At 46.6% G+C, this 16,655-nt stretch overlaps 1 protein-coding gene across 8 annotated transcripts in view; it reads right to left on the bottom strand.

The window, feature by feature from the left end:
- Positions 1-7,542: 7,542 nt before the first annotated feature.
- The window catches only part of LOC139558689 (paired box protein Pax-7), a 58,540-nt gene continuing 49,427 nt past the window's right edge, over positions 7,543-16,655 (bottom strand). For all 8 annotated transcript variants that reach the window (XM_071374015.1, XM_071374006.1, XM_071374068.1 and 5 more), the window contains exons 8-9: positions 9,940-10,189; positions 7,543-8,557 (exon numbers count right to left, since the gene is read on the bottom strand). In XM_071374015.1, the coding sequence (XP_071230116.1) occupies positions 8,442-8,557; positions 9,940-10,189 (366 nt within the window). In that variant the 3' untranslated portion in view covers positions 7,543-8,441. The remainder of the gene's footprint in view (positions 8,558-9,939; positions 10,190-16,655) is intronic.

Genomic DNA, 16,655 nt, shown 5'->3' on the forward strand with positions numbered 1-16,655 from the left:
ACAGCCACCTTCAATGGCCCTACGTCCGTATAGGAGAGCTATATAGACAGGCCCTCTGCACTTTATCTAAACCATTCCAGAGAGGCGAGGGGAATCGGCTCTTGTGGGCTCTGTTTATCCCCTGCTCCTGTAGTCAATCAATTAGGGGATCAAAGGAGGAGAAGAGTGAAGTTGCACCCATACCCCGCTGGCTGGGGCTGCCACCTCGTCCCTCGTCCCTGTCTGAGTGACAGCAGCCCAGAGGAAAACAACAGTCTCAGGCTGGGGCTGCCACCTCGGCCCTCATCCCTGTCTGAGTGACAGCAGCCCAGAGAAAAACAACAGTCTCAGGCTGGGGCTGCCACCTCGGCCCTCGTCCCTGTCTGAGTGACAGCAGCCCAGAGAAAAACAACAGTCCCAGGCTGGGGCTGCCACCTCGGCCCTCGTCCCTGTCTGAGTGACAGCAGCCCAGAGAAAAACAACAGTCTCAGGCTGGGGCTGCCACCTCGGCCCTCGTCCCTGTCTGAGTGACAGCAGCCCAGAGAAAAACAACAGTCTCAGGCTGGGGCTGCCACCTCGGCCCTCGTCCCTGTCTGAGTGACAGCAGCCCAGAGAAAAACAACAGTCTCAGGCTGGGGCTGCCACCTCGGCCCTCGTCCCTGTCTGAGTGACAGCAGCCCAGAGAAAAACAACAGTCCCAGGCTGGGGCTTCAGGACCACGTCAGACCAGAGAGGACAACAAGAACACATGCATGGGTTTCATCTGGACATCAACACACACTTTAGAAGGATCGGGTTTACCATGACACACTGAGGAAAGATCCTGATAACAATGCACATTGGAACAATGTCAGGACAAAGCCACAGAGGTCCGTTGGCATATTTGACAATTAGGGCTGGTGTCAGTTCTTTAAAAAAAATCAACACAAGAATACAGTTTTGTAGTGAATTGCCATGGAGAAAAAAATGACAGAACAGTCTCAACAGCCAATTATTGCAGAATATCCAAGGATATGCAGTAACAACAACCACCAGTATTTCAGTTCTCAAATCATAGCACCATTTTCTCACACAACTCTTTTCAATCCAATTACATTAGATGATTTTAGATTTTAACAAATTCTATCAAATAAATTAAAACATCATTTCCAATTCCTCTACCAATTCCTTCAATTCTCTCACTTCAGAGTCAAACTCTTTTTCTGAAATAGATTTTGAAATGGACAATATTTGGTCCCAATGACATACCATTCTTTTTTCCTTATTTACTGTGCACTAATCTCCAAGCTGATACACTGTTAGCGTTTTAAATAATATTTTGCTACTTTTTATTGTTTGATGACAACCAAGATATGGAGGATAAGTATGTGTTTTAATTGCAAATAAATAAATAAAAAACACAGGATTCCTGCTGAGTATAAATACCTGTAGAATTCCTCAATTCATCATTCATTGCATCATTAATTTCATTGTTTGCATAAATGACAGTATGATGTCTTATAAAGAAGTGGGCAATTGTATGCTGTATTTCTAAAAAACTAAAACCCTTTGTTAATGTATGATCAGTAGGATCATTTAAGTACACTGCAACTGCTTTACCCTTGTTAGAGCTATAGTGGACAGTTCATTTTCAATCAATATAATAAACGTGTTGTGTAAGAGAGTTTGATGTAGTGTTAGCACTGCCAGTTACAGACCACACATTACCCCGGGAGACAAAGGTTCATGTCACGCCCTGACCGTAGAGAGCATTTATGTCTCTATTTTGGTTTGGTCAGGGTGTGATTTGGGTGGGCATTCTATGTTCATTTTCTATGTTTTGTATTTCTTTGTTGTTTGGCCGGGTGTGGATCTCAATCAGAGGCAGCTGTCTATCGTTGTCTCTGATTGAGAACCATACTTAGGTAGCTTTTTCCCACATGGTTTTTGTGGGTAGTTGTTTTCTGTTTTTGTGTCTTCACCAGACAGAACTGTTTCGTGTTGTTACATTTTGTTATTTTGTCTCAGTGTTCAGTTTTTAAAAATAAATAATCATGAACACTTCCCACGCTGTGCTTTGGTCCACACCTTCTTCATATGACGACCGTTACAGAACTACCCACCACCAAGGGACCAAGCAGCGTAGAGGAGAGGACTGGACATGGGAGGACATCCTGGACGGCAAGGGATCCTACACATGGGAGGAGATCCTGGCTGGAAGGGATCGCCTCCCATGGGAACAGGTGGAGGCAGCCAGGAGAGCAGAAGCAGCAGGAAAAGGGAACCAGCGGTATGAGGGAACATGGCTGGCAAGGAAGCCCGAGAGGCAGCCCACAATATTTTTTGGGGGGGGCACACGAGGAGTTTGGCTCAGTCAGATTGTAGACCTGAGCCAACTCCCCGTGCTTACCGGGTGGAGCGTCGTACTGGTCAGGCACCGTGTTATGCGGTGGAGCGCACGGTGTCTCCAGTGCACGTTCACAGCCCGGTACGCTACATCGCAGCTCCTCGCATCGGCCGGGCTAGAGTGGGCATCGAGCCAGGAGGGATGGTGCCGGCTCAGCGCATCTGGTCTCCAGTGCATCTCCTCGGCTCGGGTTATCCTGCGCCAGCCCTACGCACGGTGTCCCCGGTTCGCCAGCACAGCCCAGTGCGGCCTGTTCCAGCTCCCCGCACTTGCCGGGCTACAGGGGGTATCCAGCCAGGACGAGTTGTGCTAGCTCTGCGCTCGAGACCGCCAGTGCGCCTCCACGGCCCAGTGTATCCGGTGCCTCGGCTAAGGAAGAGGCCTCCTGCATGTCTCCCCAGCCTGGTGAGTTCTGTGCCTGTGCTAAGAACTAATCCTCCTGCATGTCTCCCCAGCCTGGTGAGTCCTGTGCCTGCTCCCAGAGCCAGGCCTCCTGTGTGTCTCTCCACTCCAGTGATGATCCATGGCAAGAAGCCTCCAGTGGTGATCCATGGCAAGAAGCCTCCAGTGATGATCCATGGCAAGAAGCCTCCAGTGATGATCCATGGCACGAAGCCTCCAGTGATGATCCATGGCACGAAGCCTCCAGTGATGATCCATGGCAAGAAGCCTCCAGTGATGATCCATGGCATGAAGCCTCCAGTGATGATCTATGGCAAGAAGCCTCCAGTGATGATCCATGGCACGAAGCCTCCAGTGATGATCCATGGCACGAAGCCTCCAGTGATGATCCATGGCAAGAAGCCTCCAGTGGTGATCCATGGCACGAAGCCTCCAGTGATGATCCATGGCAAGAAGCCTCCAGTGATGATCCATGGCACGAAGCCTCCAGTGGTGATCCATGGCACGAAGCCTCCAGTGGTTATCCATAGCACGAAGCCTCCAGTGGTGATCCATGGCACGAAGCCTCCAGTGGTGATCCATGGCACGAAGCCTCCAGTGGTGATCCATGGCACGAAGCCTCCAGTGATGATCCATGGCACGAAGCCTCCAGTGGTGATCCATGACACGAAGCCTCCAGGGGTGAGACATGGCACGAAGCCTCCAGGGGTGAGACATAGCACGAAGCCTCCAAGGGGGTTTCCAGTCCGGAGCCTCCAGAGACGGTCTCCAGCCCGGAGCCTCCAGAGACGGTCTCCAGCCCGGAGCCTCCAGAGACGGTCTCCAGCCCGGAGCCTCCAGAAACGGCCTCCAGCCCGGAGCCTCCAGAAACGGCCTCCAGCCCGGAGCCTCCAGAAACGGCCTCCAGCCCGGAGCCTCCAGAGACGCCCTTCAGCTCGGAGCTTCCAGAGGCGCCCTTCAGTCCGTTCCCCGCAACGAGGGTCCCCAGTCTGGCCCCCAGTCCGAGGCCCGCTACGAGGGTCCCCAGTCCGGGGTTGGCGGCGAGGGTCCCTAAGTGGGCCAAACCAGAGGTGGAGCGGGGTCTAAGTCCCGCACCAGAGCCGCCACCACGGTGATATGCCCACCCAGACCCTCCCCTATAGGTTCAGGATTTGGATCCGCACCTTTGGGGGGGGGGGGGGGGGTACTGTCACGCCCTGACCGTAGAGAGCTTTTTATGTCTCTATTTTGGTTTGGTTAGGGTGTGATTTGGGTGGGCATTCTATGTTCATTTTCTATGTTTTGTATTTCTTTGTTGTTTGGCCGGGTGTGGTTCTCAATCAGAGGCAGCTGTCTATCGTTGTCTCTGATTGAGAACCATACTTAGGTAGTTTTTTCCCACATGGTTTTTGTGGGTAGTTGTTTTCTGTTTTTGTGTCTTCACCAGACAGAACTATTTCGTGTTGTTACATTTTGTTATTTTGTCTCAGTGTTCAGTTTTTTAAAATAAATAATCATGAACACTTCCCACGCTGCGCTTTGGTCCACACCTTCTTCATACGACGACCGTTACAGTTCAATCCCAATTCATCACTTTACGCACTACAGTATGTCCCTCTCATTGCCCCTGTCATTCATTTCCCATCTGTCTCCATCAATAAAACTATGTAATACATTACGGTAATGGCCTGCTGAAATGTGTAAGTGTTTTAAAATGAATGTATTTCATTGTGGATATACCTAAAACGCTATCCCCATGCCATTTAACAGTGGGAATGGTAAGAGGAGCTTTGCTACTGTAATATACAGCACAGATGACAGTCCCAATGCCACACTGGACGGATTCCTCAATGCTCGTAGCATACCACTGAGATTAGCTGTGACTGTGTGCAAACATTAACAGACACCATTCCAGAGCACATGGGCCCTAGCCAGACCCAGACAGACACAGACAGACAGACCGACAGAGAGAGATCATAGCTGGACAATGTACAGAATGAATGACTTCCTACAGCTGTGCTCTGCAACAGTCCTGTGCAGCTCCCCCAGCGTGTACCTCTTTCTGGGACTGTTCAGCTCTCTCTTGCTCTCTCTCTCAGACAATGCTCACTGTGATGGAAACAGACATGTTCCCTGAAGCTCATAGAATGTAATACACATGTGCGCGTGTCCATGCATGCACACGTGTGTACTACACTATACAGAGCAAGTGGGCATTGTAGGGAAAAGAGAGGTGAAAAGTTCAGATGAATCCCCATCAGGCTGAATACTCATGATACACATTTTTCTTACATAAAAAAAATGACCAATTTGGACTCTATGTGACTTTATATTGTATTATTGTACTTTGATACGAAACCTCAAAAAGAACAAAGCACAGCACTGGATCTGTTTTAGAGCTTTAATTGATAACAGTTACGCCAGTGTTACAGTCAACACACCAACAGGCTGAAGGTAGTAAATACCAATACAAGTTCCCACTACTCTAATACTTCATACAGCAGAATAAATTATACCATGGTAATATCCACACATGCGGAACAGGAAGGGAATAAAGAAAAACACAGATGCCATAAAGCAAGTAATCAGGTTAGGGGTCAGAGGGAAGGTGGGGAGAGGAAGAGTCATAATGATTTAAATATCCAAATGTCGATTAACGCAGGTGTTAGAAATGGATTTGATACACTAAAAGCATTTAAAAAAACATTTTTTTTATATACACAATAATGGGGCATTTTTAAACAGATATTTTAGACCAGCCTGGGTTCAGTGCTTCAGAGTCATTACTTTCAGTGAGGTGTTCTCCACTGGAGCCTGGCTGTACACACACATAGCCAGAGAACACACTGGTCGGTCCACCATTCTATTCTAACCTCTTTCCCAGAAAGGAGAGGTCACCATCCTTCATGGCATCAAAGCTGTGCTGCTGAGCCCCTCGTCAATGTTTCACACTGAGAGGTCAGAGGTCAGATAGATATGTATGGTCCACGGTAAGGTCTGCACTCAGATCGTGAGTCCATAAGATCAAGTGCTGGAATACACCTTCCAATGCTCCTGGCTGCACAGGTGTGGTATAATAGGTTCCATCTGGTCACCATCAAAACACATTGGTCCGAGACTCTCTCTCTCTCTGTCTACTAACTTAAATCCACTCAGTTGAGTTTCAACCTCTTTTATACAATTATTAAATTGAGGAAATTTATTGGAATTTTTTCCTAATTTTAATATACAGAATTCCTTACTCAGCTGGGCGCAAAACACTGCATTTTGTTGAAAGAAATCATTACAATATAACACAACCAAAAACAACAGAAGGAAACCAGTAAATAAAAAATACACTGACTTCCGCAGATCTCTTGCTTTAACTACCACTGAACATTGTTCTTGTTTTAGTATAAAACATACTTTTTATAATCAAACAATTCACAATCTACCCGTCTACTGTATCATGTCCATGTATATGCGACTAAGGACTAAATCCTGACTTGAAATATGCATACTTAACTCACTCCAACTTTTGGAAAACAATCACACACTGATGTCAATGGGAGTTATGCAAACGTACCTCAAGTTAGAATTCAGCCCAAAATAGATTGTGTCAAAAGTCAACTATGAGTGCTACACAAATGTTTCATATTTGCTATTCTAAAAAAATGGTTTCTTTTAGTACATATCTGTGAGTGTGTCGGTCAAAGCAGGAGTTGAATGTCCAGGGGACTAGGAGGGGGGCGTATCCAGTCAAAGCCAGAGAGTGGGCCAGCCAGGGCTGTTACCGGTGCCCTTTCACAATTGACTGGATTATTTGATTTGCCAAAGTGCATGTGACTGGCACAGCTTGTGTAATCTTAATCTCATCATGAGCAGAAAAGGAATGTGACTGAGTTATTCAACCATCCTGGAGGAATGTTTCACAGGAATGCGGACTTGGTCCAAACCAAAGTGGTAAACAGCTGCATGTGCCTTTAGAAAATGTCTTAATTACCCTAAGAGAATATAAAAGGTGGCTGGTAATGAGAACGGTAATTTTGAATTAGCTTTGACAATATGTTTGTGTCATTTAATCTCCTTTACTCTCTTAAAGTCACATATAGAGTTCTGTGGTAGACGGGGTTTGGGGGATAGGGGGTTCAGTCCTCATTGGCAAGGTCCATATTTCTAAACAAAAAACATGAATTTCCCCAATCCTGTTTTTACAAACAATGCCCTCCTCCCCATGAAGTACAGCTAAGGATGGGATAGCTGTTGGGAGGGGGGAAGCCATTGGCCGCCAAACCGCTGCCAATTCCCAGTAGAATACGCCCAGCCAGACTTCCCACAGAGTGGCCAAGTTCTTTAGGAATGTCAATTTGTATATGAAAGTGAGAAGGTCAAAACGCTTACTAAGATTAGAGCTCAGGGAACAGGCAGAGGAACAGCAGTCTGGGAAACAATCAGGTATTGTATACTATGATAAAAATACTATAGTATTCACTGTAGTGTTTTTGTGGACTTTACTGTAGCATCTACAGTAACATTTACTGAAGTATACTGTAGAAATTACAGATAACTATAGTACTGTAGTAAGAAAAAAAGTATATACTATATGAATAAATGTTGTGTTTTTGGGAACTGTAGTATACTGTATAGTTTAGAAGTGGAAGCTTTCTCCTTGTAGGTAGGTAGATCGGGGGTCTGAGCAGTAGTTCAGAGAGTCTGCTCTCTTCTATAACCTGTAGGGGACATAACATATGTTCTATACTTGGCATGTAGGTTTTCACTTATGGGTGGCACAAATTACAGTGTGGGGGGGGGGGGGGGGGGGGCAGGCAGGCCATATGCAAATTAAATACTGTAGTTTTTACTAAAGTTTAAAAAGTGTAGTGTTTTTGCAGACTGTACTGTTTTTCCTGACAGTACTGTACTATACACTACATATTTTTTTTCAGATAATAATGTAGTATCTCCTATAGTGTTCTACAGTATCTTACAACTTTCTATAGTAAGTACTATACATGGTCAAGGGATACTACAGTGTGTAGTATAGTATTCTACAGTATACTACAATTTACTGTAGAATTCGATAGTAAGTACTGTATTATTCTATAGTAAACTGTAGTATTTTCTCATGTGGGAGCTTCTCTCTCTGACTGGGCCGCCACACGCATGAACGTACGCACACATTCACACACACACACAGACACACTCTGCACCACACTACACTGTATCACCTCAGTCATCTGCTAGCATTTCACACTGACAGAAAAAAGAGCCATGAAGGGAATAAAAAACAAAATCACATGAATCATAATCATAACAGCAATAATAATATAAACAATATTGATATAAAACAAGAGGGATTATCATTTGAATGACATTGGCTTAGTGAACTACTATAAACAACAAGGTCAATGTACATTTGGAAATGGCTCTGAGTGTGGACTCGACTGCAGCCAGGGGGCGTGTTCTCCATGCTGGCTGGAGCCAATGTCTCTGGGATGTCTGGACAGAGCCAATCAGGGGTGAGGATGGCACAGGGGAGGGGCAGAGCCAAGGTTTACACAGCCTGACTGCCTGGCTGCCTGCTGGGTGGGGAGAGAGAGAGTGTGTGCTGGTGCAGTGGTTGGGCTGCAGGGTGGGGGGCAGCAGTAGGGTGGTGTATGTACTGTAGGGGGGTGTTGAGTTTAGACTGGGTAGAGCCAGGCGGAGGCTGGGTGTTTCAGTAGGCCTGTCCCGTCTCCACCTGCAGCAGTCCCAGGACAGCAGAGTGGTCTCCCAGCTTCATCCTCCTCTGGGTGGACAGACTCACGTTCTTAGCCAAGTAGTCAACTGCAGCTGGAGAGAACAGACACACAAAAAGTCACACATTTGCATGTGAGGGATATACACACGCACACACACACACACACACACACACACACACACACACACACACACACACACACACACACACACACACACACACACACACACACACACACACACACACACACACATAAACACACACTCACACACAACACACGGCCAACCCTTATGTTCTTGTTGGTCACTGTTGTTCATTTCATCTCTCTGTCTGACTCTGTTCTAAATGAGTTCTGACAGAACCAAGTGGAGTAAAATGAGAAATAATTTGAAAACAAAACAATCTCTTTCCCATGCCCTGTTTGAGGTTGGCATAGACTTGGCACGGGCATGTGCCACCTCATAGTGTCTCCATGCTGTCACTCAGCATGGTCCCAGAGTGTATTGTGTGTGCCAGTCTTCATTACACTTGGCATCTCTGATTTCATGCCCTCCACACTTCCCTTCCCCGATCATTTTCATCAGTAGACAGCAGCTCTCTCTTTTCTCCTCCATTCATTAGCCAGCCACTGTGCTCAATCACTGTCTTAATTAACCACAGATCAGATCACATCCACACGGCCATCAGTCTCTCTGCTCTGCAAGCTGGCTGCAGATAACACTACTGTCACACACACTCACGCACACACACACACACACACACACACACACACACACACACACACACACACACACACACACACACACACACACACACACACACACACACACACACACACACACACACACACACACACACACACACACACACACACACACACACACACACACACACACACACACAAACACGCACAGGTATACACATGGGACCAAAGGAGGCTGGCTGGGGAAGTGTGCTACAGTTTACCCCTTATGAAGGGTTGTGACAGCATCAGTCAATAATTATGCTAATCTAATAGATCAGCCTGTTTCCTGCCCCGAGGTGTGTGTGTGTGTGTTTGTTTGTGTGTGTGTGTGTGTGAGATAGAAAGAGAGAGAAAGGGGTGGCTAAGAGGACAGTGTGGCCCCTCAGGGTGTGTTAGTGCCTTTGAAGTGGCCCTCTCCTCATTCCCAGCCAAGCAGAGCAGAGCATAGTGTGACTAAGCTAGGCAGCACCGAATGGGAATCAGAGGCCTTTATCAGGAGCACGTGTCTGCTCTGACAGACCAGGAGTCAAAGGTCAGGGGGCAGCCCGGCCTGGGAGGTGGTGGTAGCGGCACCATTTCCTCTAACTACCACTGGTCCCATGTAATATGAGATGGAAGACAGGCAGGAGACTTGGAAGGAGGTCAGATGGGAAAGGCAAAAGACATCCATAAACAAACACACACACTCACTTTCTCACATTCACACATAAACGCAGATGCAGTACTTACTCTGTCCATACTGGCTGTACTGGTATCCAGCGGTGACGGGGTCCACACTGTAGCTGGTGGCGCTGTAGGTGGGGGGGCAGTAGGACTGGGAGGAAGCCAGGCTGTCCACTCCCTTGATGGAGTCAGAGCGCTGGCTACAGCTGGCTGAGATGGGGTTGGAGGACTCCAGGCTGCCATGGAGGGGGGAGATGGAGAAGTCATGCTGGGACTGGGAGGGCACCGCGTTGGGGTTACTCAGGATGCTCATCACCTGGAGAGGGAGAGCAGAGGGGAGACAGAGGGGGAGTTAGAAAGGCTGAGGTCCTAAATAACACATGGATGAGATTGAGTGACTGCACTATTGAGTTGTACAGATGTAAAAAACAGTCTTTTAACTTTGAAACATGGACCAACAAAAAAGGGGGGGGAAAGGAAAGGGGCGAGGGATGGGGATGTAGATGTAGGGAGATGTAGGGATGTAGAGAGATGGGGTGAGAGAGGGAAATGGGGTGAGAGAGGGAGATGAGGTGAGGGAGGGAGATGGGGTGAGGGAGGGAGATGGGGTGAGAGAGGGATATGGGGTGAGAGAGGGAGATGAGGTGAGGGAGGGAGATGGGGTGAGGGAGGGAGATGGGGTGAGAGAGGGATATGGGGTGAGAGAGGGAGATGGGGTGAGGGAGGGGAAGAAACAAAAAGAGTGTTCTATTAGTGGTGCCAGTGAGTTCAGCGTTAAACGCAGGGACAGTGTGGGGACAGTGTGGGGACAGAAGGGTCTTAGGGTGATAATAGAGCCACTGACAGACAGACCCTGTATGTCCCAGAGCCTGGAGGCTGGAGGAGGCCTGGGGCCTACATCACAACAAGCACTGAGGGACTCCCTAATCTCCATCCCCTAGCCTAGCCATCTCATGAATAGTAATGAAGTTGGAAGCAGTAAACGATCCTCTTAGATCAGATCCCCCACAGAAATAGTCTCCACTAGCCTCACTGAAGGGCCTACTGCTAGTATGAGTTAGGGTTATGGCTAGGGTAAGTATTAGGGGTGTTATTTATACAGCATGAGTGCATTTATTTCAATACTCTGTAATCTCATCTAATATTTGTATGATGAGTTAACAAATAATACACTTGTGGTATGGATATGATTATCTCCATTAGACTAGAGGCACAGACCATCGCCACAATGCAATGCAGATGGAGGTTTCTACTGAGCTTCTGGCCGAAACTGAAACGTTAGAATTGGACTATAATGTCCCTTTTTATAAAACTAGAAAGGGCCGGGGAGATTGTGAATGGGGGAGAATGGGGAAATGGTCCCACACATGCTTCCCTTATATTGCATGGAAGCATCCTCCCCAACATCAGGTTCACGTTGTGTCCCGTTACGCTGGGCTGGCCTTTGGCGCTTTGGCTGCTAAACCAATTAGCCCATCATGGAGGTGGTTAAACACACACACACACACACACACACACACACACACACACACACACACACACACACACACACACACACACACACACACACACACACACACACACACACACACACACACACACACACACACACACACACACACACACACACACTCACACACACACGCACACACGCACACAAAAGGTTTAAACACAGTTCACAGAGCCGATGCTGTGGTGCAAAATATCCTACAGAAGGACAGGGCTCCAGTCAATCTCCAGAGTGAACATCCAAACAACCATTATACTGTAGAACCTCTTCACCGCATACATACGCAGCCCTACTGCTCAGAAATACATAGCCAGACACACACACCGGATAGGGAAAATGTATCTTATTCCACAAATTAATCCTATTCTGCAAAAACTGTCTCTGAGGAAATATGAAGCACTTGAGGCACATCAGAGACATAAAGGCTGGTTAGTGATTTCCTCTTGTTAATTCTATCAGGATGGAAACCCCCCACCATCCACCAGCCCCACAACTTATTCAGACAGAACATGTGACATGTATCCATAAGAGGGAGATTTATGGCTCTCTGCATGCAGGACACATGGGATGCTCTCTCCCATATGGATTGGAGCAGGAAAACAGACTCCTTCTCAGTGTGGAACCTCCTATACCCTGCTGTGCTGGGCTGTGCTGTACTGTGCTGTGCCGGGCTGTGTTGTGGTGTACTGTGCTGTGCTGGTCATGTGACTGGGTGTGAGGAAGTGCTAGTTGGGGGTCCAGGGAGACAGCTGGAGGGGGTGGTGCCAGATATAGTCATCAGTTAATTGAAGCTTGATTACATCGCTTCCTTATTTAAACATGAAATAATAAAACGGCCAGCAATCAGGGGCTGTGCTAAATTGAGCCTAATTACTATTCATAGATTTCACCAGTTCCTCAACAGAGATGGCCACTTTTCATGGACAATGTTATAATTACATTTTTTCCCCAAGATTGCAAAAAAGTTTGTAAAAAAGACAGTATGTCTGGACGGTTGTATCCTTGAGATGCCCTTCCTAAAATTGTTCAGAAGGTTTTGGTTAACTGATGCTGGAGGGGGGAAAGGTAAGCTCCTCGATTGAGCCTGGGTTCATATTAGCTATCTGTAATGTCCTACTGCTTTCACACAGCTAAATAAAAATCAATGCCATTTCACCACTTCCCCCTATTATCTGATGTGGGTGGAGATATGGCTGATGCTGAGTATCAGCTGCAGGGTGTAAAACACACCCTCAACAGGCCTTTAGACCTGCTCTGCTCCAGAACAACACCACTCAATACACACTTAACACCCTCACTCCCTTTCAGAACAGTCCTCCACTACACCCCTTCCTCCCTCTCTCTCTCTCTCTCCGTACAGTGTCTTCAGTGTTCGTTTGTTGTTTGACTTTGTGCTAGGGCTGTTGGAGGAGATAATGTGAGCCAGGACCAGTTTAAAGGACACTGCTCCAGGGCGTCCCCTGCCTCTCTCTATACAGATAGATTACTTTATAAATAATAATAAAAAACTAATTAATTCTCTCAACTTCTGAGCCCTCCAGCCCTGCGGCAGAGTGAACAGGGAACTGTAAGTTGATACAATGTGAATCCTTTCAGAAAAATAAATTGAGCATTTGCGACACAAAAATACATTCTTTTATACCCTGCTAATTTCCTTAACAGTCAAATTATATTTTTTTGTCTACTTAAATGTTTGACGAGCCTTTGCTCTTTGTTGGATTTGCTTCCTGAATAAAATAACTTGACTTACTGCGAGGCAGTTGACTGACTGAGAAAGCGGAAGGCATTATTTTCAAAAATTGAAAAAATTGCATAATTTTCTTACATACAATACTCGCTAAATTCCCTACAGTGACATGTTCAAGCCACAGTTTCAAAGAGATGCCTTACGTCACAATGTTATTTATTAACCTTTATTTTCACTATATATGAAGTACACAATCAATGCAATATCCCTAAACAATACTTACATTATGAATATACGGTCATGTAATGTGCTATGCTCATCTTAACCCTTGAATGACCACATCAGGTCAGAGTGCACCTGCGCTCACTGCTCACCCAGTGACATGCACTAGTGACGGATGAAAATGTTCACTATACGCTTTTTCATGTTCACAAAAATATTTCACAGACAAAGTTTTTGCATCTGAAAGAAAGTGATACAGCATAAGGAAAATAAAAAAGAGAGTATATAGATACAAAGAGAGGGGGAAGGAAAGAGGAGAGAGAAGAGAGAAAGAGAGAGTGAGAGTGTGAGAGAGAGGCTTTGGGAAGTACAAAGACTCCTGTAGGACTGAGTTGGCCTGAGGGCCAGCCTGCCTGGAGAGCTGATAGGACAGCCCTGTGTTCCATTCTCGGCGCCAGCGCCCTCGCCAACACACTCCACTCCACAAACACTTCTCTTAATCTGCGCAAGACTGGATTAGCTCCCCTGTCACCGATAGCTCCCGTTCTGCCCAAATCGAATGCCCCCAAGACATACCTTTAAGTTCGGCAGAGGTCACCGGGGCAGAGAGGAGAAAATAAGCACTCCAAATGTCTGGAAGTTATCTGAGGGGCACAGAATAACATCGCGCACCTTGGCAGATCTGCCTGGCTGATACACGCCTCAGCTGGGAATGACTTAAGATCAGGGATGACGATGACACCAAATTTGGGTAGATGTTTTTTTCAATGTCAGTCCTGGGGTGTGATTACAGAGAGTAAATGTATTTGTGAATTTACTGACCTATAAATTAAGAAGTATGAGTACACTGAATGGTATTTCTTGGTTGATTGGAAATAATTCAAACTTGCGCAACGGCTAAAATTGGGTGCAATATTCCATATAAAATATTGAATATTTACAAATTATTTCTGAGAACTGATTAAAAAAACATGTGATGCAAATATTACTCAAAAGCTAGTAGAAACATTTTACTGATACTGTACATTGAAGAATGCAGGGTAAAATGATTATGCACAAATCAAATAAACAACAGCATCAATTTCTTCATTTTGAAAACAACTAGGAAAGAGAATTAAAAAAGAAAAGATGAAGGAGTTTTTCTAAAGAGTCAATGGACCAGTGCAACCCCAAGTCCCCCCACCCTCCCCCTCAGCCCTCCTTCTCACATGAGAGGAACAGCCCAGCGGGCAGTAAGGCCCCTCATCTGAGAAGACATAATGACTATTTAAAAATAACAGCGATTGCATAAATTGAATTAGAGCGTTTTGGTCACGGTGGAGGTGATGCTAGTGGTAGGGGAGCTGTGTGGGGCCGTGCCGCAGACTGACGTGTTGGTGGCAGGCAGCAGATGACGGGCCCTGGCCTGTGAGTCAGTGCATTAATTGGCCGCGGCACGTTAATCAAAAGTGAAAAGTGTCTTCCGCCACCAATGCTATGGGACGAGGAGAGACAGAGACAGGATGAAGAGAGGGTGAGAGGGAGGATGGGAACTGGAGAGAGAGAAATAGGTTTTTGAAGCATGTGGGTTGTACGGGCAGAGGGGGGGTTAATTGTGTTCAATTAAGTGCCTGATTGGCACTGACAGAATCTGGGCATTGACAAGCTAGGCACAGATGAGGACGATTAGCGGGCATTGGAACAAGCTGTCACTTCTCACAACATGTTAGCCATACTACCACAGTATCCCCCAGTCTCTCAACTCTGCTCTCTAACACCTCTCCCCACAAACACTGAGCTGCACTATTTTATCTAACAGCTAAACTCGAGACCTAAACACACACAATATCAAATGAAATTCCACATGATCTTAAATAAATACTAATTCCAAAATGTTTCATAAAATGTAATTGGAGAATAATAGTTTTGACAAAATGCATTTTCTTCCCTGACTCCTTCCCCGGCCCCCACCCGTCTTCTCTAACCCTGTGTTCAATGGAGCACAGCTGCCTGCTACTAGCCAGAGAAAGGTCTCCCTCCCTCCTAAACATCCAACAGTGCGTGCAGGGCCCCTCACTAAACAGAGGTTAATATGCCGTCTATTGGGCTGCAATTGGAGAACGTGTGGGGAGCAATCCTCTATTCTCTGCTAGTGATATGCTTGAGTTACTGTGGGATGGATTCAGCCACCAGGAACAAGAGCAACCCCCTCCAATACACAAACACACACACACACACACGCACGCACGCACGCACGCACACACACACACACACACACACTGCAACTCTCCTCACACCACCGTCTCTGCCAAATTAAACGGCAGATTTTCTGATTCCAGCAGAGTGGTTTCAGTGAGGCAGGGCTGTGTGTATGAGGGAGGGTGCAGCTCGGAGAGGACAGAGAGGCGTATCGGGGAGCGGGGAAGTCGGGGGGAGCTGGGGGGGTTTGTTTGCTAAAAACAGCAGGGGCCAGGCCTAGTGAAAAATGTCAGGTCAAATTGTTCTTGACAGTGTTAATGTTTGCACCTCATAGCCATAATTACATGTAAATAAATAGTGAAATAGCTCTCAGCTGGAGACTGAGAGGAGTGGGCTGCAGCTCCAGACAACCAGCTGGGGACCCAACCACATCACACATTCTCATTTTACTGGCTCACGAGAAAGAGGAAGAGAGAGCAAGGGAGAAAGAGAGGGAGAGGAAGAGTGAGAGAGAGAGCGAGAGAGAGAGAGAGAGAGAGAGAGAGAGAGAGAGAGAGAGAGAGAGAGAGAGAGAGAGAGAGAGAGAGAGAGAGAGAGAGAGAGAGAGAGAGAGAGAGAGAGAGAGAGAGAGAGAGAGAGAGAGAGAGAGAGAGAGAGAGAGAGAAAGAGAGAGAGAAAGAAAGAGAGAGAGAAAGAGAGAGAAACATGCTATGTGATGTTTACAAAGTAACACAATTATATTTTTGTTTTTAGCTTGAAAAAAAGATGCTTTAATGTCCAAGGTTATCAGAATAATGTTCTAAGGATGCTGTAAAATATAACACTGAGCAATACTGGGCTCCATTTCATCTTGGTGGGAAGCTGAGATATGTGGGTGGTGTGTTGGATTAGGTCTATCTCTCCACTGAGCACCATAGGGTTAGACTGGGGGAGGGGGAGGGGGAGGGGAGCAACAGGGATGGTGTGCCAATGAAGCACTCAGAAAGAGAGAGAGAGAGAGAGAGAGAGAGAGAGAGAGAGAGAGAGAGAGAGAGAGAGAGAGAGAGAGAGAGAGAGAGAGAGAGAGAGAGAGAGAGAGAGAGAGAGAGAGAGAGAGAGAGAGAGAGAGAGAGAGAGAGAGAGAGAGAGAGAGAGAGAGAGCGAGAGAGAGAGATGACCAGAGAGGTATTAATCACGTCCATGCAC

This window comes from Salvelinus alpinus, chromosome 2 (assembly GCF_045679555.1).
Source record: "Salvelinus alpinus chromosome 2, SLU_Salpinus.1, whole genome shotgun sequence".
NCBI classification, from domain to species: domain Eukaryota; kingdom Metazoa; phylum Chordata; class Actinopteri; order Salmoniformes; family Salmonidae; genus Salvelinus; species Salvelinus alpinus.